This window comes from Perognathus longimembris, chromosome 5 (assembly GCF_023159225.1).
Source record: "Perognathus longimembris pacificus isolate PPM17 chromosome 5, ASM2315922v1, whole genome shotgun sequence".
Taxonomy (NCBI): domain Eukaryota; kingdom Metazoa; phylum Chordata; class Mammalia; order Rodentia; family Heteromyidae; genus Perognathus; species Perognathus longimembris.
This window is the reverse complement of record NC_063165.1, coordinates 412,768-440,168: the sequence shown is the minus strand read 5'-3', so window position 1 is coordinate 440,168 and position 27,401 is coordinate 412,768. Positions and strand designations below refer to the sequence as shown.

General features: G+C 48.6%; 1 protein-coding gene across 1 annotated transcript; it reads right to left on the bottom strand.

The window, feature by feature from the left end:
* Positions 1-1,151: 1,151 nt before the first annotated feature.
* On the bottom strand, positions 1,152-27,057 carry Lss (lanosterol synthase). The gene is given in 23 exon segments (XM_048346064.1): positions 1,152-1,923; positions 2,799-2,877; positions 4,358-4,528; positions 5,333-5,413; positions 5,881-5,946; positions 8,234-8,339; positions 9,651-9,747; positions 10,976-11,125; positions 11,864-11,878; positions 11,880-11,915; positions 12,413-12,484; positions 13,057-13,113; positions 14,958-14,985; positions 15,599-15,696; positions 17,156-17,274; positions 17,634-17,742; positions 18,266-18,401; positions 19,103-19,199; positions 23,627-23,748; positions 24,352-24,460; positions 25,649-25,787; positions 26,643-26,814; positions 26,988-27,057. Coding segments are annotated over 23 exon segments (2,205 nt in total). The 5' UTR covers positions 27,002-27,057; the 3' UTR covers positions 1,152-1,791.
* Positions 27,058-27,401: the final 344 nt, after the last annotated feature.

The following is a 27,401-nucleotide window of genomic DNA, read 5'->3' as shown; positions in this document are numbered from 1 at the left end:
AAAAATGCTTCCCTCTCCTTTTCCTGGGACCCTAATTACACACATTAAGTCACCCAATGTTATCTGAAAGTGGTCACTGAGGCTCTAGCTGTCTGTAGCAAACACATTTCAGCAGTCATCATCTCCAAGGAGGCCAGAGGGCCTGCTGCTCTTTTCCCCAGGGACTAGGAAGGTGCCTAGATCCAGATCTCAAGCTTGCTATAGTCTGGGCCACTAGAAGGCCTGTGTGATACAAAAAGTGTAAGATTTATCATGTGATTTGAAGCCAGCCCTGCAGAAAAGTCCCCATGCGACTTTTTTTTTCTGAATAATTACTTATTGTCAAAGTGATGTACAGAGGGGTTACAGTTTCATACGTAAGGCAGTGGGTATATTTCTTGTACAATTTGTTACCTCCTCCCTCATTCCCCCTCCCCCTCCTTCACTTCCCCCCTCCCCCCACGAGTTGTTCAGTTGGTTTACACCAAATGGTTTTGTAAGTATTGCTTTTGGAGTCTTTTTTTTAATCCTTTGTCTCTCGATTTTGGTAGTCCCTTTCCCTTCCCTAGTTCTAATACCAGTATATACAGTATCCAGGATACTCAGATGAGATACAGTGAGAGCATGGGGACAACCACAGGCAGGGGATACAAGAGGATCATCAACAAAAAAGAAGCTACAGTTTCACAAGGCACGTTGAAAGTAATTACAACAGTGATATAACACTCGTTTCCATAACATGGAGTTCATTTCACTTAGCATCATCTTATGTGTTCATAAGGATCCTCTGCTGTGACTAGCCTAAACCTGTACCAATTATTCCCTCTGATGGAAACCATAGAGTCCTTGTTTCTTTGGGTCTGGCTCATTTCCCTTAGTATATTTTTTTCCAAGTCCTTCCATTTCCTTACGAATGGGGCAATGTTATTCTTTTTGATAGAGGCATAAAATTCCATTGTGTATATGTGCCACATACACATATACATTCATCTTTGAACATTTGGATTGTCTTAGGACGATGCACCTGGATTTGGTCCTGCAGAGGCATGTGCTGCTTTCAGTGCCTAGAGACCAGGAATGCCCCATGTTCCACAGGAGGTGACATGCTCAGACAAACCCAAAGCATGACTGCTCCCCAGGACAAAACAAAATGACCACGAGACACTCCTCCTTAAATGGCTGTTTATTAAGGAAACTGGTCATGTAAATGACTTCTTTTAATTTATTTACATTTGGTTAATTATATTTTTAATATAAAATGGATCTGCATTTCCTTTTTGAAAAATCGATGTCATTACAGTGATCTGGTCATGGTTGGGAGTTCCCAGGGATAGCTGCTGCCATGATGGGCACCGTGAGCAAGGGCCACTCTCCTCAGGGCTTCTCACTATACATGCCATCATCGTGGATTCCTCTACCTTCCCCAATGCCCAGCAAGCAGAAGATGCAGAACAGCTGGCCTGGGGAAAGCCTGGCCCAGGGCCCATTCAGCAACAGCACGAGGCAGAAAGTGCTACTGGTGTCCTCCAAACACTCAATAATCGGTCAAGAAAATCCCCCAGTCCAGTCTCACTCCCTTGGGAAAGATCTGTGCCTAGGAGCTGCACGATAACCAGTACCCCCTCTTCAGATACCACCCAAGCTATTCTCAGAACTAAACCTATGCTGACAAAAGTGCCTAATGCCCCTGACCCTGCCTTGGATCTGAGGGGCTGGACTCTAAGGGTGAGTTCCAGGGTGACCCCACCCAGCCAAGACCCCTCACAATCTTGCCTAGACCTAGCCTCCAGCCACTATCACAGGCAGGCACACTCAAGGGTGGCCAGCCAGAGCTCTCTCAGGGTACAGGTTGGAGAAGCGACCCAGGGTCCAGATGGGAAAGACATTCCTGTAGCTTGTGTAGCTGATGGAGCAGGACTTGTTGAAGACCCCAGAGATGTTATCCTGGAAGAATACAGAGAAATGAGCATAAAAGCCACCAGGCAAGGCTGGAAATGTAGCTTAGCAGTAGAGTGCCTGCCTAGCATGCACGAAGCCCTGGGTTCGATTCCTCAGCACCACAAAAACAGAAAAAAGCTGGGAGTGGTGCTGTGGCTCAAGAAGTAGAGTGCTAGTCTTGAGCAAAAAGAAGCCAGAGACAGTGCTAAGGCCCTGAGTCCAGGACTGGCAAAAAAAAAAAAAAAAAAAAAAAAAAAGCCACCAAACAGCCAAGATGCTTGTCTGTGGACCATAGTCCTGGCTATAGGGCTGTCTCCAGGAAGAATCTGCACAAGAAAAGCAAATGAAGCAAAAGTCCATTAAGCCTGGGTCCCAACTCAAGAGTCTTGCCTGTAGCATTCCTTCTCCCTACGTCTCAGCCCTCATGGCCATGCCAGTTTCCACCACACTTCTCCAAGTAGAGGGGCTCTCATAACCCCTATACCTGCAGTGACAGCAAAGATAGCTACTTGCAATCCCAGCAGCAGGGGGCCACATGCAAACACGTTCCAAACCTAATGGGAAATACAGGCTGGGCAAGCACATAGACCCCTGTGTCTCAATGCATACACTTGCCAGGTGGTGCCGTGTCATGTAGGATGGCAAAGCCAAAAGTCTGTCTTGCAGGGGCTTCTTCTGCATAGCATTTCCTTCAACTTTGCAACTACAAGATGTGTTCAGGACTGTAAGATCTGGTAACCCATCCCAGACCAGCCAGCAGCACAAGCCTCTGACTGCAGAACGTCCACATCTCAGATCCCCACAGCATCCCAGGAGGGAAATGGGGAAGAGGCAAGCAAGGAAGAGCATGCAAGCCCAAAGTCGCCACTACCCTCACGCACCTGAGGCCAGTCACCGTTGGGGAGCTGCTTCTCAAGCAAACACCTGACCCCTCTCTCCTGAGCCGCAACGTCAGGATGCCTGGGGAAGAGGAGACAGGTTTAACACGTCTAAAGTGCTCACAGGCACACACCCTCAACCTCATACACCCAAGAGCAAGTACAAAACCCTACATATGGTGTTAATAGTGAGTGACCTGAACAGCCAGCACGCTGCAGGCTGTTTCTATACTTTTAAGAACTGCAACAGCGGTGAGCGGGACATGCGGGACACCCACCTCTAACAGGCTTCCTGTCCCTACAAGATGTGGTTGGGCACTGCAGCCTGGCATAGGGTACTGTCAGGCTCCCTGGGAGACTAAAGTCCATCCAGTTCATCCAGGACCACAGAAACCCTGTGCACCGACATACCTGTGGGAAAAGTGGGAGCCCGAGTCCTGAGGGCTCCATAGAGCCAACACCAACTATGGAGACTAACCAGGCAGGTCTGACCGTTCTGCCCTCAATGTCTGAATGCTGACTGGGGGACTAGGAAGATCCCCAAGTGGTTCTAAAGCTGATGGGAAGTTCAGGCTGCGCAATGTGTGTACCTGTATGTGTTTATACATCTACACTTGTGTGGCTGAGCATGTGTGTATGCAGACTTGCAAGTGCATACACTTAAGTGTGCTTGTGTGTACACATACCTGTAAGTGCACATGCCTGGGTATATATATGTGTGTGTGTGCACTCATGTGCAGATTCCTTGGTTTGCAGGTACAATTGCCAGTACATAGGCCTGTGTAGTATGTGTATGGACCTGTAAATGCCATGGTCTCTGGTGTATAGATACCTCCAAGTGCATACTTCTGAGTGTGTGGTATGTATGTGTACATACCATCTGACTAGCACACACACAAGTATATAGGTACGTATATAAATCTGAAAGTGCATACAAGATGTGTATATGTGTCCATTTACCTGCAAGGGCACGTGACTAGAAGTGTGTATGTGATACACACCTGCCAGTGCATACACCTGTGTGTGTGTGTGTGTGTGTGTGTAACTTACCAGTGCATATACCCATGTATACACACAACTGTCAGCACATACAGCTGGGTGTGCACAAGTATGCTTATGTGCACTGGTACACACAAATGGCTCAGCACCAGCTATGGACACAAGAGGGCCAAGAGCAGCTACAGCAGCTATAGGCACCTGTAACCATGGAAACAGCACCGTCATGCCACATTGGGAAGTGGCCTCCCCACCACAGCCCATCTCATTTATTTCCCTCAGGCCCCTGCTTCTTCTCACTGTGCTTACCAGTGCTGGCCACCTACACTGGCACAAATGAGTGGTCCACACCATAAGAGATGAGACTCTACAAGGCTCCACTCAGCTGTACAGGTTACCACCTAGCCTGGAAACAGGGCATGTGCCTCCTGAAGTTGAATCCATTCCCCAGAGGCAGCTGAACATCAGTGAAGCCTGTGGTCCCATCACCTCTTCCTTACCTGAACTAAACTTAGGCCACCTGCTCCTCATTAAGTGTCCCAGGTCACCTGGCCCATTGCCCCTACCTGACAGCCATCAGCCCCATGAGGGCCCAGCACGTGTTGTGGACCTGGGACTGGGCGCTCTGCACGTAACACTGCTGCGTACAGGATTCAAAGTTCTCTCCCCAGCCCCCATCTGCCATCTGTCGGGACAGGAGGAAGTTGCAGGCCCGGGAGACCTCTGCACAAGCAGCCCTGTAGAAACCAAATTTGAGACACTGTACCAGGGGAAAGTAGGCTGCCTCGCAGCAATGTTCTGCAGCAACAGACAGCCTTGTGGTACAGCAAGCCAAGTATCTGGGGAACACTTGAAGACAGACTCAGAATACCCAGGTTGCAAAGTTAGCAAAGTACATCCTGATCCTCAATAGCCAATGGGTCCAAAAGCTCCAGGTGATACAGCTAAAGAGAAGCAGAAGGCCCCCTCTTCCCAGTGAGTATCTTGGACCCTAGGCCTCTCCAACTTGGGATGAGGTAAGTTATAGACAAAGAGGGTCAGGAGGCCCGAGCTGTGGAGAACTGTGAGGCTCAGAAAACAGGAAAAGTCCTGTTCCAATGAGAGACTCATTTTCTGAGACACCCATTGTACACTACTGTCTGAAAATGTTTTTTAATGAAACATTTAATAACATTTAAAATACGAAAAGCATTTAATAAAAATCAAGCCAGGTGCTGGTAGCTCATGCCTATAATCCTAGCTACTCAAGAGGCGAGGATCTGAGGATCCTGATTCAAACCCAGCTCAGGCAGGAAAGTCCTTGAAACTCTCATCTCCAATTAACCACCAGAAAGCCAAAAGAGGAGCTGTGGCTCAAGTGGTGGAGCCCTAGCCTTGAGCAAAAGAGCTCAGGGACAGTGCTCAGACCCTGTGTTCAAACCCCACAAATGACAAAAAGTAAAAATAAAAAAACAAAATCAAACATCAAAGTAGAAAGTCATGATGGCAGAATGTCATAGTGACAACACCTTTACCTGCCTACAGCAAGCAATTGCACTCACCCATCTTGGTAGGTGTGCCCCATGCAGGCGAAAGCTTCCAGACCAAACCAAGTGCCATAGGTGAAGCAAACCCCCCATGAGCTGGAGGGAAACAAAAGAGAGCCTTAGCCTTGGTCCTCCCAGTGTGATCAGACACTACCCACTCTGGGATACCCTGTGCAACGAGGAAAGACCATGGCTGAGCATTCACACACCCCTCAGGTCGCTATCACTTCCATTGTGAATGTGGAGACACTTAAGACAGTACTGTCAACCCTGCCCAGCCTCTGCCACCATCAGCACAATAAAAGGACTGATGAATATGGTGGGAAAAAGGGACAAAATACTTCCCACACACAGCCCAGATGTGCCCCATAATCCAAGCACTAAGCATAAGGAAAAGTCTGGTGTTGGCCAAGGAGCCAAGGACCTCAACAAGTCCCAGGAACTTCTGATACAGCAAACATCCAGCCTCCCAGGAAGCCCACAGCAAGACTGAACTCCAACTCTGTGCTTGACTCCTTCCTGTCCTTGCCTACTCCTGTGAACAGGCCTGGGAAATCACTCACCCCTCCCAGGAGCCATCAGTCCTCTGCTTCTGCCGGCAGAACTCCAGGCCTTGCTTGAGGGTCTCTCTGAAATACAGGCATGGTTGGCCCCAAATAAACATGTCAGCGAAACTACAATACCCAACCCCACTCCTACCCATAGCACGGTCGCACAAGAGTAGGCATGGTCCCCCTTAAAAACAGGTCAGAATAAATATTCAGCCAGGAGCCAGTGGCTCCAAAAGAGACTGGAATCCTTGTTGCTAGGAGATTGATATCTGAGTATCATGGTTCAAAGCCAACTGGGGCAGGAAAGCTGTAAGACTCTAATCTGCAATTAACCAACCACCAGAAAGTTGTATGGAGCTGTAGCTCAAGTGGTAGAGTGCTAGTCTTGAGCAAAAGAGGTCAGGGACAGTGCCCAGCCCTGAGTTCAAGCTGCAGACCGGCATGCATAATAAATAAATAAACAAACAAATAAATACTCAGACAAAGAAAAGATACAACTACAGGACACAGACTAAGCATGGACCATAAGTTTCCAAAACCACTGCAAGAGGGTTGAACTCACACTGGAAGCAACTCCACACAGGGCCAATGCCACAGACACAAGTTGGCGAAGTAATACAAAAAAAAAAAACCAACAAAAAAAAACAGGAAATAACCAGTACAGCAGAGTAATCATTTATCTATGTATCCAAAGTTTAAGAAACAAAGTAGAAAAGCAATAAAGAGCAGAACGCCATGAAATAAACATCAAATGGAAAACAGCTGGGTGCTGGTGGCTCATGCCTATAATCCTAGCTGCTTAGGAAGCTTAGAGTGGAAGATCCCAGCCTGCCTGTGGCTCAAAGTGGTTGAGAGCTAGCCTTAAGCATAAAAGCACGGGGACAGCTCCCAAGTCCTGAGTTCAAGCCCTACGACCAACAAAACTAAAAATAATAATAAATGTATTTTAGGCGAGACTGAGGCAAATATGGTTTCTTTCAAATGATCAGTAAGATAGGAAGGAAAAAGGAGCAATTCAGATGACAGTGTAATAATCAACAAAACTGGCTGAAATGGGAAAACTAAAATCTCTGTAGTCCTGTAAAATTTAAAGAAATTGAGCTTGTAATTAAAAATCTTCCCTCAAAGAACATTTGGGGCCCAGATGAATTTTCAGTAAATTTTCATTTAGGGGAAACAGCAAGAAAAATACATAAATCCTCTCCAAGGGTACAGAGAGGTAAAGCACTCTCACAGACAAGTCCAGCATTGTCACATGTGCATGCATGTGTGTGCCTGTGTCGGTCCTGGGGCTTGAACTCAGGGCTTGGGGCTGGCTTCAAACCATGATCTTCAGACCTTGGCCTCCTGAGTAGCTAGAATTACAGGAGTGAGCCCCTGGTGCCTGGTTTTATCATTATCTTAACAGAGGAAAATGACAAGAACATTCAAAGAAAGGAAAATTACAAACCACCTTTTCATAATCATAGCTGTAAAAACCCTAACAAAATATTCTTTACTGAAGTCAACAATTTAGCATTGGAAGATGAAATAACATAATCATAGGGAACTATGGAAGAAGCTACAAAACTCTAACCTAGACAACATCAATGCAACTCCTAGGCCATTAACACAAGAAATGAGTATCAAAATGTCTCTAAAGACAAGCACAAGATTGTTCATGGTATAAGATTTCTTCATAAAAGCTGGTGCCAACTGCAAGACTCCACCAAGGCAGTTTTTAAGTGAACAAGGGCAACCAACAATTGAGGACAGGAAAGCAACCCTCTTCATCGGGGCCTGGAGGGCATGGTGGGTTTGGGTAGCAATGATGTTCCACTGAGAGTCCCAAGTAGTTCTCTGAGCACTCACTGCCTCTCAATGTTTAGAATGCTTACTGTTTACTCAGAACACTGATGATGGAGTTAGGCATGTATGTACCATTTTTTAACATTATTAAGAAAATATTGCTGGATACCACTGGCTCACACCTGTAATCACAGCTACTCAACAGGCTGAGATCTGAGGACTGCAGTTTGAAGTCAGCACACAGAAAAGTCCATGGGACTCTTATCCCCAACTAACCACCAAAAAGCAGGAAGTGGAGTTGTGACTCAAATGGTAAAGTGCTAGCCTTGAGCAAAAAATTTCAGGGACACACCTGGGCCCTAAGTTCAAGCACCAGAACCCACATACAGTAAAAAAGAATAAAGATGGAAAATATCTCATTCTTTGTGTCACAACTGTGCCGTTCTCACCCCAGGGGTGCACTGGTAGATTTGAGGACATCTAAAACCATTTCCATGTTTACTGGCATCATTGTGCTGAAGCCCTGGCGCGGTGGCCCCATCAGCATGGCAGAGCCTCCTGAGCCTGTCTCCCTTACCTGATCTCTGCTGCTCTGTGGTCCGGGCAGTACTCATGAAAGTGTCTCAGTGCCTGCATCACTGCTGAGGTGCACTCCACATATGTGTAGTCAATCATGATGTCCCCTACAACGGCAAGCAGGGACCCAGGCCTGTGAAGTCTGCCACCACCACGCAGGAGCCTAGCTGTGTGCAGAGCCACCCCATCACGTCCTAGTCTACAAGCAAGAGAGCCCTGCACATGTGCTATCAAGGGGGCACTGCCAGGACATAGGACACAGTAGACAGCTGCACCATATTCCAGAAAACTGACTTGCTGAGATTGTTTCAAGAAGGCAAAGTGGAAAAGGGGAGCTACAGAGGAGCTGAGACTGCTAGGAATACATTGAATACACATGGAGAAATGTTAGAATGAACCTGCCTGTACAAGTAATAAATGCTAATTTAAAAAAACCACACTGGAGCTGGACACCAGTGGCTAATGTCTATAATCTTAGCTACTCAGGAGGCTGAGATTTGAGGATCATGGTTAAAGTCAGTCCAGACAGGAAAGTCCATGACTCTTAGGTCCAATTAACCACCACCACCAAAAAAAAAAAGGCTGGAAATGGAACTTGTGGTTCAAGTGGTAAGAGTGAGCTTTGAGCAAAAAATCTCAGGGATAGGGCTGGGGATATGGCCTAGTGGCAGGAGTGCTTGCCTCGTATACATGAAGCCCTGGGTTCAATTCCCAAGCACCACCTATACAGAAAACGACCACAAGTAGCACTGTGGCTCAAGTGGTAGAGTGCTAGCCTTGAGCAAAAAGAAGCCAGGGACAGTGCTCAGGACTTGAGTCCAAGCGCCAGGACTGCCAAAAAAAAAAAAAAAAAATCTCAGGGATAGCCCCCAGCGCCTGGGTTCAAGTTCAAGACCAGAAACACTGTACACACACACACACACACACACACACACACACACACACACACACACACACACTACAAACAGAAAACAAAAAAATGGTCAAAGATTAAGAAGCAAGCTAACTAGAAACCAGAAAGGAAAGGAAGAAAAGGTTTTACAGTAAGATCAGGCAAGAAAAAAGAACCTTCCCTGAAAAACCAAAACTTGAGTGACAACATGCAGGTACACCTTAGCAGACCACAGCACAGACTCTCAAGGGACTCCCCTCCAACACCCAGTTCCCTTTATATATCCAGGACACCAGGAGAACATTCAGGGTACATGACAGCCCCCTCAGAGTATAAGATCCTGTGTACAAGCAAGAGCTGGCATAGCCTGGAACCAAAGAGTTGTGCATAAATAAATTCCTGCCAAATCTCAATGGCCTCATAGGCAGAACCACAGCCTCTCAATCCAGTAACCCCACCAACTTGGGACTCAACATGGACCTGCCACAATGTTGCGTTTGGGCATTCTGGTGGCCAAACCACTTACCGAAGACTTCTGAGGGGTTCAGTAGCTCCAGCAAGTACCCCCCACGTTTGGTTTCATATGTGGCAAATCCTCCATCAGTGTTCCTCATGTTCAACAACTAAAATCAGAGGAAAACTTAAGAACTGATTGTGCTTATAGCCATAAATCACAACAGAGCTTCCTAAAAGCAGCTCAAGGCTGACTGTCAACAGCAGGAATGGGAGATAAAAGTCAATCCTCATGGGTTGGGAATATGGCCTAGTGGTAGAGTGCTTGCCTAGCATGCATGAAGCCCTGGGCTCGATTCCTCAGCACCACATATATAGAAAATGGCCAGAAGCAGTGCTGTGGCTCAAGTGATAAAGAGTGCTCTCCTTGAGCAAAAAGAAGCCAGGAACAGTAGTGCTTAGGCCCTGAGTTCAAGCACCATGGCCAGCAAAAAAGGTCAATTTTTATGTGGAGCAAACCTTCAAGGACAGCACAGCTGCTGGAGCCATAGCAGTCAGGGCCTTCTGTAGCCACCTAGGCAAACACCCTGACATGTCCATCTGCTTATGAGCCATGGTCACTGCCAGGGCAGTGCAAATCTCCATGGTCAAACATGTACGAGAACCAAAGGAAAAGATTGCGCAAAAATAAAATTGAGCCAAGTGCTTGTGTCTCATGAATACAACCCCAGCTACACCAGATGCTGTGATTCTAAGGCTGAGATCTGAGGATTGAGATTCAGAGCCAGAAAAATCTTCCAAGACTCTCCAATTAACCAGTAAAAAGCCAGAATTCGGGGGCTGGGAATACGGTCTAAAAGCCAGGGACAGTGCTCAGGCCCTGAGTCCAAGCCCCAGGACTGGCCAGAAAAAAAAAAAAAAAAAAGCCAGAATTCGAGGCATAGCTTAAGTGGTAAAACATCAACTAGGAGCAAAAGGGTTGAGTGAGAGCATAAGGCCGAGGTCAAGCCCCAGTATACACACACACACACACACACACTAGAGAGACAAAGAGAGAACAAAAAATAGGATTTCTCAGCTTTCCTTTGGACACCCAACAGACCACCTTCCAGATAAAGGGTGCAGCAGGTCCTTGAGCCTCCAGAACTGGGAAGTCTTAGGGGCCGCACAGACGTCTATGAGCCTCTGTGGCCAGGCAGGCACCAGCTCCTAAGCAGAGGACCCTGTGCACATAGCCAACCAGCCCCTTGAGGGCTTAGCTTAGGGTTCAGATCCCTAGCCTCTGGACTCACCCACATGACCCCTGCAGCCTGCAGCCTGGTCCTGGTTTGTGGAGACAGAGCTTGGGAGCAGGGGTGAATACGGGTGCCCATGGGCCACAGGGGGTGTAATACTCACCACAGCCACGGCATCACAGAGTCGTTCTCGGGGGATATGCTCAGTGATAGAGGGACATTTCTCCTGCAAGAGCAGCACAGACTTCAAGGCCTCAGCGGTGCAGTCAGCAACAATCCAGCCACAATCCAGTGTACTGAAGGGGAAGCCACCCTGAAGAACACAAGTGTGACCACTGAGACATCACCCCTCTCCCAGCAGAGTGGCTGGTCACAGCAAAGACCCATCCTGGGACCAGGGAACCCAGGGTGGGACACATATCGGAAGGACCTTGTCTCTGAAACAAGGACCCCAAGAGTTTCAGCCCCATACTGACCACCTCAAATTGAATCTCAGAATGAGGGTGGGACACAGATGCCCTCCTAGCCCCATTGTGAAAAGGCCATGCCTGGGGCTGGGAATATGACCTAGTGGTCGTCCTTGCCTAGCATGCATGAAGCCCTAGGTTCAATTCCTCAGCACCAAATACACAGAAAAAGCCAGAAGTGGTGCTGTGGCTCAAGTGGCAGAGTGCTAGCCTTGAGCAAAAGGAAGCCAGGGACAGTGCTCAGGCCGAGTCTAAGGCCCAGGACTGGCCAAAAAGAAAAAAGAAAAGGCCGTGGCTATGCCCAAACAAGATTCCAAGAGCTCGCATCTACAAGCTTAGAGCCTGGTATCAGCTCTTTTCTTCCCTCTGCCTTCCACTTGACATTCCAGCTCGTGTTTAGCGCTTTATCATATTGGTGTGTGCCACAAAGACTGAAATACCCTGTGGCATGGCCACACGCACACTATCCAGAAGGGGAAGGCTGCCCACACTAGACAGCTTTGCAACAAGAGGCAGGAAGTCCAAGGAATCCAAAGGAAGGACTAGCTGAGTGTAGGGATTTAGGGGAATGGGCCCACACATACCTTATTCATCTGGCGGGTAGTATTTCTGATAGCTGGGAGGGTTGTCTGGGACCTGGGCAGCACCAAGAAGCATATGTGGAAAGCAAAAGTCACCATGGTGTCTAGGACCTCATGCTGCCATCTGGGAGCTGAAGCTGCTACTGCTAGCCACAGCTACCATGAGTGAAGCACAGCACCTGGGTGTCACCACCCACATGAACAGAACAACCCACAGCCCTCCCACTGCTGAGAAACGGGGCCTGTAGAGAGGGCTGAACCACCTACTCTCCCATCCCAGCTCCACAGAGCTTCAGGCGGCTGCTATGCGGCCTTGCTCAGCTCAGCTCAGCTCGAGTATGCAGCAGGGTGCAGTCTGCCTTGCAAAGCCTCACTGCCCAGTGCATGTACTGGCCAGGATTGTTCCACAGCAGGCCCTGCCATGGGGGAAGTGCAATGCTGACTAGACCCCCACTAGCCCTAAACACTGTCAGCCACATGGATGCCCCCAATCTGGAAAAGCCAGTCTGGAGAAGCAAGACAAGGAAAAGGTGAGGAGGTTTCGGGCCTCACCTGTGAAAGCCGCAGGAATTCATGTGCCTTCTGCAGGCAGGACAAAAACTCGGGCCTATGGTGTGCACCTGCCTGGAAGACAGAGGACAGTATGGCTTAGCCAATCCCTGATCGCCCTGGCATCATCCTGTCCCCACTGCAGCAGGAATCAGACTGACATTTATCTCTGTAGAGTTCTAGGGTTTGTTACTGCACAGAAAAAAGTGAGACATGAATAAAGATTCAAGTCCATTAGCACCAATGTGAAAAATCTCATCTTAAGCAGGCCCATCTAGTTTAGAGCTTAGTTCAGAAACACCCTCAGAATTCCACCGTCCTCATTTTCACCAGCACACAAGGATTCCTCTGTAGCACATGCACAAAAATGTGCCCTTAGCAGCTCAAGTTCTAAGAACCTTGGTAGTACCTCCTTGCCTATGACCTCTGGAGAAGACCCACAGGCTTGACTCCCAAAGCCCCAGGCCAGTCCAGCATCCAGGCTACCAGTAGGAGGGCCAGCACTTCCACAGATGGTTTGGGGTTAGGCTAGTGGGAGCTTCAAGGGACAGCATGTGTGGTCAGCAGTGTCACATCTCAGAGTGGACGTTGTGTCCCATGTATAGGAAGGTGAGGTAGAGACTACAAGGGGAGCCAGAGCCACCTACCTCCAGCATAGCTTGGATGGCAAACGAGGTATCCCAGATCTGTGAGCCGTTGGTGCCCTACATGTAAAGGATATGCAGTTACAGCAAGCTATCGTGTCCTCTTGTTCAACCAACAATTCACTCCCAAACTCTGAGAACCCTGGGCATGCTTTCAGGTCATCAAGTCTGTAAATACTGGTTCCTGCAGGCAGAAGTGAATAATGAAACCCTCCCACAGCCATCCAGCAAGACAGCAGCTCTATCAGGACTATCTAGGACTGGATGATCCCTTCAGATCCTCCACCCCCACTACATACAGCACCCCAGACATGGAAAAAGAGAAGCACCTCCCACTGAGAGAAGTATGGCAGAGGTAGTGGAACCCAGCTGAGACACTAGAAAGGCCTTTATAGGCTAAAGAAGGCCCAACCTCAAATCTCACCCTGGAAGCTTGGCTCCCTGGACAATATTCCAGTCCCAGTTCAAAAGTTGGGTGGCCAAATGGCACTGAGTCTTGTTCAGGATCTATTAAAATAAAAGTCCCAGGAGCCCCACAGGGTGATGGTGATGCTCAATACCCCATGGCCCCTCAGGGGTCAAAGACTCCAGGCAGAAATCTCTGGCCAGGCTGGCGCCGATGAGATCTGAGGATTGTGCTTCAAAGCCAGCCTGTGGAGGCGAAGTCTGTGATCTCCAAACTAACTACCAGAAAACCAGAAGTGGTGCTGTGGTTCAGTTGTAGAGTGCTAGAGCCTTGAGCAAAAAAGCTCAAGGACATGGCCTGAGTTCAAGCCCCATGGCCAACCAAAAACAAAAGAAAGAAACAAAGAAACCTCTGACCAGAGAGAAGAGCATTTGCTGAATGCCTGTTAGGCAGAACCTAAGAAGTAACTGGAAAGATGCTAACCACACACACCACATGTGCCGTCTCTAGCAAAGTACCTCCTTCTCTCCATAGCTGTCTACAGATGCCCCCTCCTATCTCAGAGAGGAAGGAAGTCCTTGTGCTGCTCCCAGATGTATCTACACCCTGTGGACTACAAGTACTTCCTCTACCCACATCTTAGGAGGGCTGCCAAGGAGACCCCAGGAATCAGGAGCTGAGAACACAGAGCTCCTGGTGACCTTGCAGGGGACAGGCCACACTAACGGGAGCTCGCTTCCTATCACAGCTGTCAGGAGGCTTCTGCAGGGTGTCTGTGTCCTGGTTCCGCCCACCCTGACAGCAGCTGCTGATGCACACGTGAGGATGAACAGCCACCACACAGACAGAGGTGCCTCAAGAGGTCCCCAGGGCCCCATGCAAACAGCAGGCCTGGATGGCAACCCAGCCTCTCAAGCACTGCTGGGTTTGCATTGGGAAGGGGGGCATTTTCCCCCCCCTTTTTTTGAGACAGTCTCATTATGTTCCCTAAGCTGGCCTCATATTCATGCTCTTCCTGCCTCATCTTTCCAAGTTCTAGGATTACAGGCATGAGACACCATGGCCAGCTTTAACTTTTGAATCTTAATAAATCCAAAAAGACAAAAAAAATACAGGAGCCAGGCATGGCAGAGTATGCTTGTAAACCCAATATTTGGAAGGTGGAAGCAGAGAAACACAAATTTAAGGATAGCCTGAGTTACACAATAAGACCTGTGTAAAAAAATAAATAAATGTAAGCCAGGTGCTGGTGACTTACACCTGTAATCCTAGCTACTCAGAAGGCTAAGATCTGAGGATTGTAGTTCAAAGACAGCACCAAGGACCACAGTCGAAGCCCCATGACTGGCAAAAATAAAAATAAAAGAACTGTATGTACGTACACACACGTGTACACACACACACACACACACACACACACACAAAAATATAAATTAATTAAATAAAGGGCAGAGATGGTTGCAAAAAAAGCCAGTAGCCTTGGTCCAGCACTCCTTACCTGCATTTTCATGCCATCAAGGCCCAGCCTGTGAGAACAAGAAAAGTCCATGTAACAGATAAAAGAAAGCTAGAAGTCCAACCAGCCACCCAGAACCACATCATGGGAAGCACATAGGTGGTACCCTTTGAGCATCCATGCCCCTGAGGCCTGGTGGTGGCCTTGGTACTGCCCAGCTGGGCTCATGGGCATGAGCATTCTACTCTACAGCAAATGCGACAGCAGGCCTCAGATCAGGACTTGCCTGGCAGAGGCAAACAGAAAGTTCTATAGTCAATTCTGCTGTCCTTGTCCAGGACCAGGCTTCCAGAGGAAAAAGGGCCTTCACAAGCACAGGGCTTTCCACCATGGTCCTTGCAACTATCCCCACCTCAGGGATAGTTCACAGGCCTTCCTCACACTAACCTCAACCTACCTTCTCCTATCCACATGTGTCCTGGCTCTGCCTCATGGAACCACCCCAAGTTCCTGCTAAGTGGCAAGTATCCCCTTTCAAAAAAACCTCACAGGCAGCCCTGAGTCCAGGGAACTACTTCCAGACACCTTACACCCTGGCAGCCCCACTGTTCACTTGGCTGAGGAGACCCAGCACCATGTCTGCAACTCTGCATTCAGGGTTTACGGCCATCTCACACACTCACCAAAGGTAATCGGGGATCCTGGAGATGTGCTCCTGGAAAGCAGAAGAGGCCGGCCCATCCACAGCCCAGCGCACAAGCATATTGATGGTTTTCGAGATCTGTGGAAGAAATAGACATCAGGGCTTAAGCAATATCATTCCAGGACCAGCACGAGGTATTTTCTATTCTAACAGGAGCTTCTCTTAAGAGCTCTTGAAGTGCAGCAGGATCCCTAGGAAATGCAGCCTCAGTCTGAGGCTGCTGAGTCAAGGTCACTGGCTACCTTAGGATGTATAGGGGCCACAGAGATACTGAGTGCCCACCATGGTACCTGCTGGGCTTATCTGGAGAGGTACATGGACAGATGCACCACAGTATGGTGACTACCACAATACATCCTATTACCGCAGTTATCCCCCAGCTCTGAGGTCAGATTTCCTGCTGAGTCCCTACCAGGCTTACTTGCTCTGACCAATATGCCATAGCTGCTGGGGACATGGCCCCAGGTTTGTTCCTTCCATCAGACTCATAGCCCCAGGAGGCAAAGCAGGCCCAGAAGCCACTAGGCTTGGCATCCTCCAGCCACATGGGAGAGCAGAAATGGAATGTAAGGGCCCTGCTACTCCTCCTTCCCCATCCCCCCTAGGCACCTCTAAATTCGAGAGACAAATGCTAGATTACTGGGGTGGGGATCAGGAAAGTCAGAGGAGCAAAAACAGTCCTCTCGGCTGGGCAAAATTCAGGAGGTAGCTCCTAGAAGCAGGTATGCAGACACACCTAGTCAAGAGTGGGTGACCGGGAATGGGAATATGGCCTAGTGGTAAGAGTGCACACCTCTTACATGAGGCCCTGGGTTCGATTTTCCAGCACCACATTTACAGAAAACGGCCAGAAGTGGCGCTGTGGCTCAAGTGGCAGAGTGCTAGCCTTGAGCAAAAAAAGAAGCCAGGAACAGTGCTCAGGCCCGGAGTCCAAGGCCCAGGACTGGCAAAAAAAGAAAATAAATAGTGTTTTTCTTGTCCCTCCTAATTCTCACTCTCTCTCTCTCTCTCTTTCTCTCACACACACACTCTCTCTCTCTCACACACACACACACACATACATCTCTAGTTATTTAAAAAAAAAAAAAAAAAAGGGCAGGTGACAGGGGATAGGAACATGGCCTAGTGGCAAGAGTGCTTGCCTCATATACATGAAGCCCTGGGTTTGATTCCTCAGCACCATATATATACAAAAAGGCCAGAAGTGGCGCTGTGGCTCAAGAGGTAGAGTGCTAGCCTTGAGCAAAAAGAAGCCAGGGACAGTTGTCAGGCCCTGAGTCCAAGGCCCAGGACTAGGAAAATAAAACCAAAACAACAACAACAAAAAGAGCAGGTGACAGGATGGATGGCTCAGCTTCACTGAGCCCATGGCACAGGGGATAAAGACAGGAGCCTTATCAACACCATCTCTGGAGGTTCTGGGCTCCAGTGAGATCCCTCATTCCTGCTCCACAGATACTGGTCTCTAGGACATCTGATAGGTAACCTCACTGTCTCGAGGGGTGGCACCAGGCACCAGGGGGTGGGGGGAACTGACCGGGCCGATGCTAATGCTCTTGGTGAACCGGTCATCAGCAACAATATGCTCATACAGGGTCTGGACAGCCTGCTGCCGCAAGGTGGTACTATGGAAGCGCTCGTACAGGTTGAGAAGTCCTGCAGGGCAGCAGAAGCACCAGTGGGCACTAGGTACCGGTATGGCCTTAGCCACAGCACCTAGCACCTAGCACAGCACCTAGCCCTCTTATCTGGGCTCCTTTTTCCCATTTATCCCACCTTCCCTGCCCCTCCTCCTCCCCAACCAGGAAGTTCTATCCTACCCTGGTAGAACACTGAAAGTCCTAGATACAGACCAGGGCAGGACCACAGCTCTCACCCCAGAACCTGGCACAGAGGAAATCATCCCCTGCCACAGTCAGGGAATGCCACAGGGCCAAACGAGCAAAATCCCCAAGGGATGGTGCCCAGGCCTTCCCAGGTGTGGGGGAGGAGAGGTACTCTAGGGAGATACCCACCATACACCACACGCAGAAGCCAGCTATGAGGTGTGTACATGTCACCTGGAGACACATTATTCCTCTGTGATGGCCAGTTGATGCTGGAATAGTCTTCCACATAGAGCTCCTGGAAGGTGGGGGATACTTATACTTGAGCTGCAGCTGGCAGGGGGAAGGAGACATGCTTCCTGGACAGAGGAGAGCCTGACTCCACCAGAAGTGGCCTCCAGCTTCCTCCTCAGTCCTGAGAAGTCCTCAGGACTCAGTCATGCCCGTTCCCAGGGGTGGGTAGCAATGAATAAATGACCAATGCAGGGTGTCGGGCCTGGCCACCTCAGCTACATCAGGGCTATTTGGCAGAGCTGCTTCAGCTCTGAGCCCCAAAGCCACACCTCTCCTCCTTCCCAAGGGCTCTGCACAAAATACACCCTGTACTCAAACTCCAGCTCAGGGATGCTGACCAAGGACATCAGTGCATGCATGGATCAGGACTGCTCGGGGGCTGAGAATATATGCAGTGTCCCCTCGGAACATGGGGTAATGGCAGCTGCCTGTCCCAAGGCACAAAGGGTCCCTTGATGGGGACCCATGCTGCTAGATCCCTGGTGTAGCTCCATCTTTCCCAGGCCCCTTGAGATCAGAAGACTCACCTGGCGGAGGCTTTGAACTAGCGGGTCCTCTGAGGCGCTCAATCTGGTGGCATAGCAGTAGCTCATTGGCAGGTAGACCTGCCGGCAGTGGCACCAGAGAGTGGAGGGGTGTGCAGGCACCCAGCTGGGAAACAGCCTGGAAAGCAACAAATGTCAGTGAGTCAACAGGACATGAACCTGCCTATGTGTCAGCCCTGTGGCCTTGGGACTGCAAATCAGGGATCCCAGGTGGCTGGCTGGCTGGCAGGAAGGCCGCTCCTTTTGGCTGCAATCAGCCAAAAGGTGATACCCTGCCAGAGGCTTGGGTATCACCTGCCCTCCAAGAGCTCTATCTACACATCCTTCCCGGGAGAGGGATATCAGTGAACTTGTGTGTCTATGATACCTTCTGGGAAAAGGGTTCATGACTTTCACTATATAGCTTAAAAAAAAAAAAAAGACACTTGACCACAGGCTTCAGACAGTAAGGAATTAACATGAGCACTGCTAGGCCAATACTGTCCATTCGATTGCAGAAGTGTTGGTGGCTTAAATGACACCTAAGACTTGGTAAACATGTACCACAAACTAGATAAAGGGAAGGAGACACTGTAACTGCCTGAGAACTGAGGTTGGGGGGAGCCTCTGTTCTCTACTATCATAATCAAGACTTTCATCACCACCAGATCTGATCTGTGCCTACACCACAAAACCTACAGAGCTCAGAGCTACACTCCAAACTCCTGCTACTTAGCTCGATCGCTGGCCCATTACTTTCTCCTGCCCAAAGACTCAGTGCATAAAGAGACCCTAATGGCTCCACGCAGCGGTAGTGCAACCAGCAGCAGACAGGCATACCACATCTCAGGGAATAGGGTGTTCAGGCCTTCCCAGCTGTAAACATTCAGGATAGCAAGCCAGAACTTCCCCCAAGAGGGGATGGCGACTGCACCACCTGCAAAGAGAATCAGCCACATTAGCTGCCTCTATCTGTGAAGACCAGTCACAGCTGTCAGCTCTTTCCTGCATGAACAAAGGGCATCTGATTTGAAGCTCTGCAGCCCCTACATGGATAGCAGGCTCTGTAGCTAACCTGGACACTGGGTGGAACCAACACCTTTCTCAAAAACAAGTGTGCCAACCTTTAGTGAGGAGCTAATTCCAATACTCCTCAAACTCTTCCGCGAAATAGAAACGGAGGGAAAAATCCCGAACTCATTCTACGAAGCTAATATCATACTCATCCCCAAACCAGGCAAAGATCCAACAAAAAAAGAGAACTACAGACCAATATCACTAATGAACACAGATGCAAAGCTCCTCAATAAAATATTAGCTAACAGGATCCAGAAAGTGATCAAGAATATCATACATCATGACCAAGTAGGCTTCATCCCTCAGTCACAAGGATGGTTCAACATCCGTAAATCAATCAATGTAATTCACCACATAAACAGAACTAAAATCAAGAATCACATTGTTATCTCAGTCGATGCCCAAAAAGCCTTTGACAAAATACAACATCCATACCTATTAAAAGCTTTGGAGAGAACAGGAATAGATGGAACATTCCTCAAAACAATAAAAGCCATATACAACAGACCAACTGCTAATATCATATTAAATGGAGAGAAACTTAAATCATTCCCCCTAAACACAGGAACAAGACAAGGATGCCCACTCTCCCCACTTCTGTTCAACATAGTACTGGAATCCCTAGCCATAGCAATAAGGCAAGAGGAGGACATCAAAGGGATCCACATCGGCAAGGAAGAAATCAAGTTATCCCTATTCGCAGACGACATGATCTTATATCTCAAGGACCCAAAAAACTCAGTACCCAAACTCCTACATCTAATAAACCAATTTGGCAAAGTAGCAGGATACAAAATCAATCCACAAAAGTCAGCAGCTTTTCTGTACACCAGCAATAGACAAACAGAAAAGGAAATTATGGAAACGATTCCATTTACAGTAGCCAAAAAAAGAATAAAGTACCTAGGGATCAACTTAACCAAGGACGTGATGGACCTATTCAATGAAAACTACAAAAATCTAATAAGGGAAATCAAAGAAGACACAAGGAGATGGAAAGACCTCCCATGCTCATGGGTAGGCAGAATCAATATAGTGAAAATGGCCATACTGCCCAAATTGTTATACAAATTCAATGCAATACCTATCAAAATCCCAGCCACATTCTTCACTGAAATAGAGAAACCAATCCATAAATTCATATGGAACAGCAAAAAACCTAGAATAGCCAAAGCAATTCTAGGCAAAAAACATAGTGCAGGAGGTATCACCATACCAGACTTCAAGCTCTACTACAAGGCCATCATAACAAAAACAGCATGGTATTGGTATAAAAACAGATCGGAAGACCAGTGGATTAGAATTGAAGACCCAGAAATAAAACCGCACTCTTACAGCCAACTGATATTCGACAAAGGAGCTAAAGACATACAATGGAATAAACATAGCCTCTTCAACTACTGGTGCTGGGAGAACTGGGCAGCCATATGCAGAAAACTCAAAGTAGACCCAAGCCTATCACCATGTACCAAGATCAACTCAAAATGGATCAAGGACCTCAACATCAGACCTGAATCCTTGAAACTACTGAAGGACAGAGTAGGAAAGACACTAGAACTTATAGGCACAGGAAGGAACTTCCTGAATAGAGTCCCAGGCGCACAACAAATAGGGGAAAGACTCAACAAATGGGACTACTACAAATTAAAAAGTTTCTGCACAGCTAAGGTCATAGCCACCAAAATAGAAAGACAGCCAACGATATGGGAAAGGATATTTACCAGCACAGCAACAGACAAAGGCCTGATATCTGTCATCTACAGAGAACTCAAAAAACTAAGCCCCTCCAAGCCCAATAAACCTATTAGGAAATGGGCAAAAGAGCTAAAGAGAGACTTCACAAGAGAAGATATAAAAATGGCAAAGAAACACATGAGGAAATGCTCAACATCCCTGCTAGTAAAGGAAATGCAAATAAAAACAACCCTGAGATACCACCTCACCCCAGTTAGAATGGCCTATACTCTGAACTCAGGAAACAACAAATGCTGGAGGGGCTGTGGGGAAAGAGGAACCCTTCTCCATTGTTGGTGGGAGTGCAAATTAGTACAGCCACTTTGGAGAACAGTATGGAGGTTTCTCAAAAAGCTCAATATAGACCTACCCTATGACCCAGCCATACCACTCCTAGGCATCTATCCTAAACAGCAAAACCCAAGATATCAAAAGGACATTTGTACTTCCATGTTTATCGCAGCACAATTCACAATAGCCAAAATTTGGAAACAACCCAGATGCCCCTCCACAGATGAATGGATCCAAAAAATATGGTACTTATACACAATGGAATACTACATAGCGATTAGGAATGGTGAAATATTGTTATTCGCAGGGAAATGGTCAGAACTCGAACAAATAATGTTGAGTGAGACAAGCCTAGAACACAGAAAACAAAGGGGCATGATCTCCCTGATATATGACTGTTAACAAAGGGAGATGGAGAGACAGAAGAGACCAAGTCTGTGAACACTGTATATGTGCTTGATACATTGTATACTGCATATGGGTCTACCTGACCTAGACAAGGGATGGGAAAACAGGTTGTAAGATATCACAAGAAATGTACACAATGCCCTACTATGTAACTGCACCCTCTTTGCACAGCACCTTGTAAAAAAAAATTTATGTTCAATTGATAATAAAAAAAATTAAAAATAAAAAAAAAAAAAAAAAAAAAACAAGTGTGCCAGACTCCAGGAAAGCTGTTTGCAGCCTCTAGTTCTAGGAAGGAGCACGTGATGGCTGCTACTGAGAAGGTGTAGAGATACCTCATGCTCAGGTAGCAAGAAGTCCAGATGAACACAGCAACCTGTGTCCACATGTGGTTACAAGTCAAGAGAGAGGGGGGAGGCTTGGCTTTTCCCACTCAGATCACACCTAGGCTGCTTATCTGTATACTCCTACTTGACAGATAGTACAGCACAGGTGGAAGGATGGGCCAGCCTCCAGACACTAGCAACAGCTGGTCTCAAGCACAGAACATGACAGCCCTGACTTTGACATGTTTTATGAGGAGGTTTGGCCCTAAATCCACGTGTGTGAATGTCAAAAAGACCCAGGAAGCTACTGGGCAAAGCACGGCCCAAACACAAGCTTCAGAACTCACAGTAGTTTTGTGAACTAAGCATCAATGACACCAAAGGCTGATGATGAATTACAGCAATGACAAACATAAAAAGGAAGAATGTAAGATCTCATAAGAGTATGTATGTAAAGACACTTCATCTAACCTGGTCAGAAATCCTGAAGCAATGAGATTTAAGATATGAAATAAAGGTCTGGGAATGTGGTTTAGTGGTAGAGTGCTTGCCTAGCATGCATGAAGCCCTGGGTTCAATTCCCCAGTACCACATAAACAGAAAAAGCTGGAAGTGGGGCTGTGGTTCAAGTGGTAAGTGCTAGCCTTGAGCAAAAGAAGCTCAAGGATAGTGCCCAGGTCCTGAATTCAAGCCCCAGGACTGGGGAAAAGAAAAAAAAAAAGATACAAAGTAAAGCTGGGAGCTGGTGGCTCACACCTCTCAGGAGACTGAGCTGAGGAGTTCAGTCTAAGGCCATCTCAGACAGGAAAAGTCCATGAAACTCTTACCTCTGAGTAACCTGCAAAAAGCAGAAAATAGAACTTTGGCTTAAGTGGTAGAGTACTAGCCTTGAACAAAGCAACCAGGCTCTGAGTTCAAGCCCCAGGACTGACTGGCACAAGGAAAAAAAGATGTGAAGTAAAAAGTAGGAGTTTCTAAGGTGGCTAAAAAAATAGGAGGGGAACCTGGAAAGGGCCTTGAGGAGCTGACAGGAGGCCCTTGTGCATGGAGAAGAGAGCAGGGTATGGTGGGGTAAAGGTGTTTGAGAAGCAAGGTGTAGGGCATGCTAGACTCTAGCACATGTTGTGCTTTATTGTTCAAACAGCAGGAGCCATAAAGACTGCTGGAAGATGGACTTCAAAGCTCAGAGATAAGTAGAAGCAGGAAGCTGGTGTGCAGGATGGCAAGTATGGAGGACGTGAGCATAGCCCAGCCCCATGGGCCTGCTTAACTATGTCCGGACTGACTCCAGATGGCAGACTATACACTGATCCAGAAGCAGTGAATAAGCATGTTGTTTTTAGATTTCTGCTAATTCATGAAACAAACAGAATTAGCAAGTTGTTTCTAATCTGATGAATTCCCTGTCCATTTATTTTGCCATGTTTCAACTGGAATTGTGCCTGATTTTCATCTGTAAGTGCTGACTGCTCTTACAATTATCAGAGTCCTTCAATTATCAGAATCCTTTAACTAGCACATGTCATACCTTTCTTGTGAAGGATGTTCCGAGCCCGAACCAGGTCAGGATCGTCAGGACCAATACCCAGGATTCTGAGAGCCACATAGTTGAGTGCAGTCCCAAATACCGTGGACTCGTCTTCAACGTGCCTGTTGCAAGCAGAAAACTAGTAAGGAAATGACCTTGATCACTACTTCTAAAAAAATAAATCAACACTGGTAGAGAAGTTTGTCTAGAAAAGAATGCTAAAATACCTTTCACCAATATGACATGAAAACACAGGAGGGCACTGTGTAGTCACTCCCAGAGAGGAGTTCACTCACATCCCTTGACATCAGAGGAGCTTAAACTGAGGAGGCAGGATCTGCTCCCAGAGGGTATACCACATTTGATAGCAAATTGAGAGGGGGGACTTGTGGGTATACCTCCACCTGCTGCCACCCAGAGGCAGAGATCGTTTTCTGCCTTAGTGATTTATTGAATAAAAAGAAAGGAAGAAAGAAAGAAAACAAAGAAAAAGAAAAGAAAATGATGGCTTTAACTTAGTCTGTGGGTCTCAAGAGATACCCACCCCCAACAGACCATGAAACCATTCAAAACAAGCGTGAAGTTTAAATACACAGTTGGCAGCCACCCCCTCCTGCTATGCTCTCTCCACTCTACCCCAAGCCCGTGGTTGCAATTATCCTGCCTCTCAACAACTGCCTGAAAACCTGAGCCCTGGATATGCACACCTATGTGTGCAGACTCACAAGCCCCAGCCGCCATCCGGGAGCTGCACAGACCGCAGGTACCGCACCATCTCCTCTCTGTATCCAGCCGGTAGGGGGATGTGTGCCACGTGGCACGTAATCAGGAGCCCTGTGTGTCAGGAAGTAAGCTCACTAAGTGCAAGTCCCCGGCACTGCTAAGCCCAGTACCCTTTCGCACCGAGGACCCCACTCTAACCTAACAGGGAACTGGGTCTCCTTCCTATGAATGCAAGCCTAGGAAGGCCCTTCCTCCAGTGTCAATCAAGGACCTGGGGAACAGGGCTCAAGAGAGGGCTATGGGCAGCCCAGGATCTGAAAAGGCCACATAGCCATGTGTTTGGGTCACAGAAATACCAAACTCTGTGTAGTACCTTGAAGAGGGCTCTGAGAGCCCAAGAGGAGCCAGTTCAAGATCACTCTTGCTTGCACATTTTTTGGAAAATACTATAAGAGGATCATCTTCAGGTGGGGTGAAGTTTACTGCTTATTTGTATTGTAAATTGTCTTGTAAATTTTTCACAAGCATGTACTACTTTGCAAATGTGGAAGGTTGACAATACCATCTGAAAAAAATCATTCCCAGCCTGGTCTTCTGGTCCTCTTGCAGAGCTCCGGGGTTATTACCCACCCTACACCCTACCTCACTCCACACATAGCAGCTTCACTGGAACCATGTGCCCATGACCAGGCATAGTAAGAGCTACATAGCATAGTAGTGTTAATGAGACCATAAGAATTCACGTCACTGAGATAATAGGATCATAAGTGTCTGGGGAAAAAGGGCCTTAATTGCAGGACGGAAATCTCCAAGATAAGTTTGAATGTTTCTGCAGATAAACAATCTTGTCTAGCCAAGTCAGTAAGTTTAGGGTTCAGAGCATCCAACTGCAATTCTACTACCACTAACTAGCCTGAACCGGAGGTTTCCCTCCCAGGATTCCTTCAACTACCCTTTTAGGGTGAATCACGACAGACATTAGTGCTCCTATAGACATCAGCTCCTCACCTGCCACCTGTCCTATAGTGCCTTGGCATAGGGTAAGAACTTTACCTAGAGTGTGGCCTTCCCACCTCCTCCTGTGACTCAAAAGCCTCCTCTCATCCTTCAATTATCAGAGTATTGATCACTCTTGACAGACCTCTGCCTACTCCCCAGCACCAGCTAAAGAATGACTGGTATACAAGGCAATCCTTCCCAATCCTTTTCCCATCAGCTCCTGGATTTCTACCTGCTCCACCAATAGTCCAGACAAGCCCTGAGTAGCTTTGCCCTTGGGCTGAGATGGCATGCTATTACCTGGCAGAAGGAAGAGTGGGCCACCGTAATCACCTGCCCAGTGCCCATCTTCAGCCTGTAGCCTCACATAAAACGTTACTCCATTCAGAGCGGCCTCACGGGCTGTTTGAGCTTTGGGAAAGTCTTTAAAGTAATTCCTCTGCAAATGGAGAGAAAAACAGAACCAAAACCAGAAAGCTGAGATGCCTGCTGCCCAGTCAGGTAAGTCCTCCTCCTCCACAGCCTAAATCAACATAGTGAATAGTAAATTATTTTAAGTTATTAAAAACTTTCGATGTCCTTGAGGAGAGCATCACACCTCACTGAAGAGGACAATTCTATGGTCTCATGATTTTTACTCTCCAGTATCCATAAGTTTTTTCAAAAGTTCAAGATATCTTAAGTAAATTCAGCCCCTTCCTTCCAAGTGTGGGCAGGGCAGAAGAGCCCTGGGAAAGCAGAATAGCTCCTGGGGAGGGGCCAGACCGTGTCAGGGACCCAGGCCAAGGCAAGAAGCCTATTCATAAACTACCTGTGTCCGGCACCGAGTCAGAGAAGTTTTTGTTAATAAAAACAAAACCAAAGAGTTTGCTGGTGGTGGCTCGCACCTGTAACCCTAATTACTCAGGAGGCTGAGATCTGAGAATCAGTTCTAAGCCAGCCTGAGGAGGCAAAGTCCACGAGATCCTTATCTCCAATTAAACCAGCAAAAAGTCAGCACTGGAGCACCAGCCTAGCAAAAAGCTAAGGGATAACACCCCAAGCATGGAGTTCAGGCCCTCGTACCAGCACAAACAAAATAACCTACTTTGGCACACTCTTCTATAAATCTAAAATTATCTCAAAGTACTGGAAACCAAATTAAGGCAGTTTTCCTGGGGGGGGGGGGAGGAATAGGCCCACCGGACGCAAGGCCCTGCCTTAGTGCCAACCACACCGGCCCCCACACCCAGCCGGCCAGCTCGCGGGGCGCCTGGGGCGGCGGCGGGCGGGCACGCGAGGCCGGGCCACTCACGGTGTCCAGTCCCAAGGAGTGGGCCTCCAGCGCGGTCTGGTCCCGACCGGCGTCCTCCTCCCCCGGGAAGTACGTCCACGTCTGCCGGCCCAGCTCATTGCGGAGCCGCCAGCGGCCCAGGTCAGTGGCGGGCTCGGTCTTATAAGGCCCCCCTCGACGACGACGCAGACACCTGCGGGGACCGGGGAGGGTGAGGGACGGGGCAAGCCCGCGGGCCCCGGGGTGTCCAGCCGCAGGCCCCGCGCCGGCGCGGCCGGGCTCGCTGACAGCCGGGCCTCCCGAACGCAGCCGGGCCGGGCCGCCGCGACCCCCTCACCCCACAGGAGCCTGGGGCCCGAGACTCACGTGCCGTCGGTCATCCCGAAGCCGCGATCCGCGCCCCGCCGACCCCCGGCCGACTAAGCTAACCCCAGCTCCCGCCGGCCCCGCCCACCGCGCAGCGCGCGCTCCTCGGCCGACGCCGCAGCCGCGTGGTCCGATGCCCTCCCAGCCAATCAGAGTGCAGCGAGACGAGCACCTGCGGGTCCCGACGGCCACAGTGGCGGAGCGCGAACCGCCTTACGCGGTGAGGGGCGGGCAGGAACTAAGCCGGAGGACGGGGGAATGGCCGATGGGCGTGGCCACGGTGAGGGGCGTATCCCTGTGGCTGGGCGCGCACGCCTAAGGCGTGGTCTGAGGCGTGTCCAAACAGCGGGGGGCGTGCCCTCTTGGTGGGCGTGGGCGATTGGGGGCGTGGCCACGTCGCAGGGGCCCACGCTG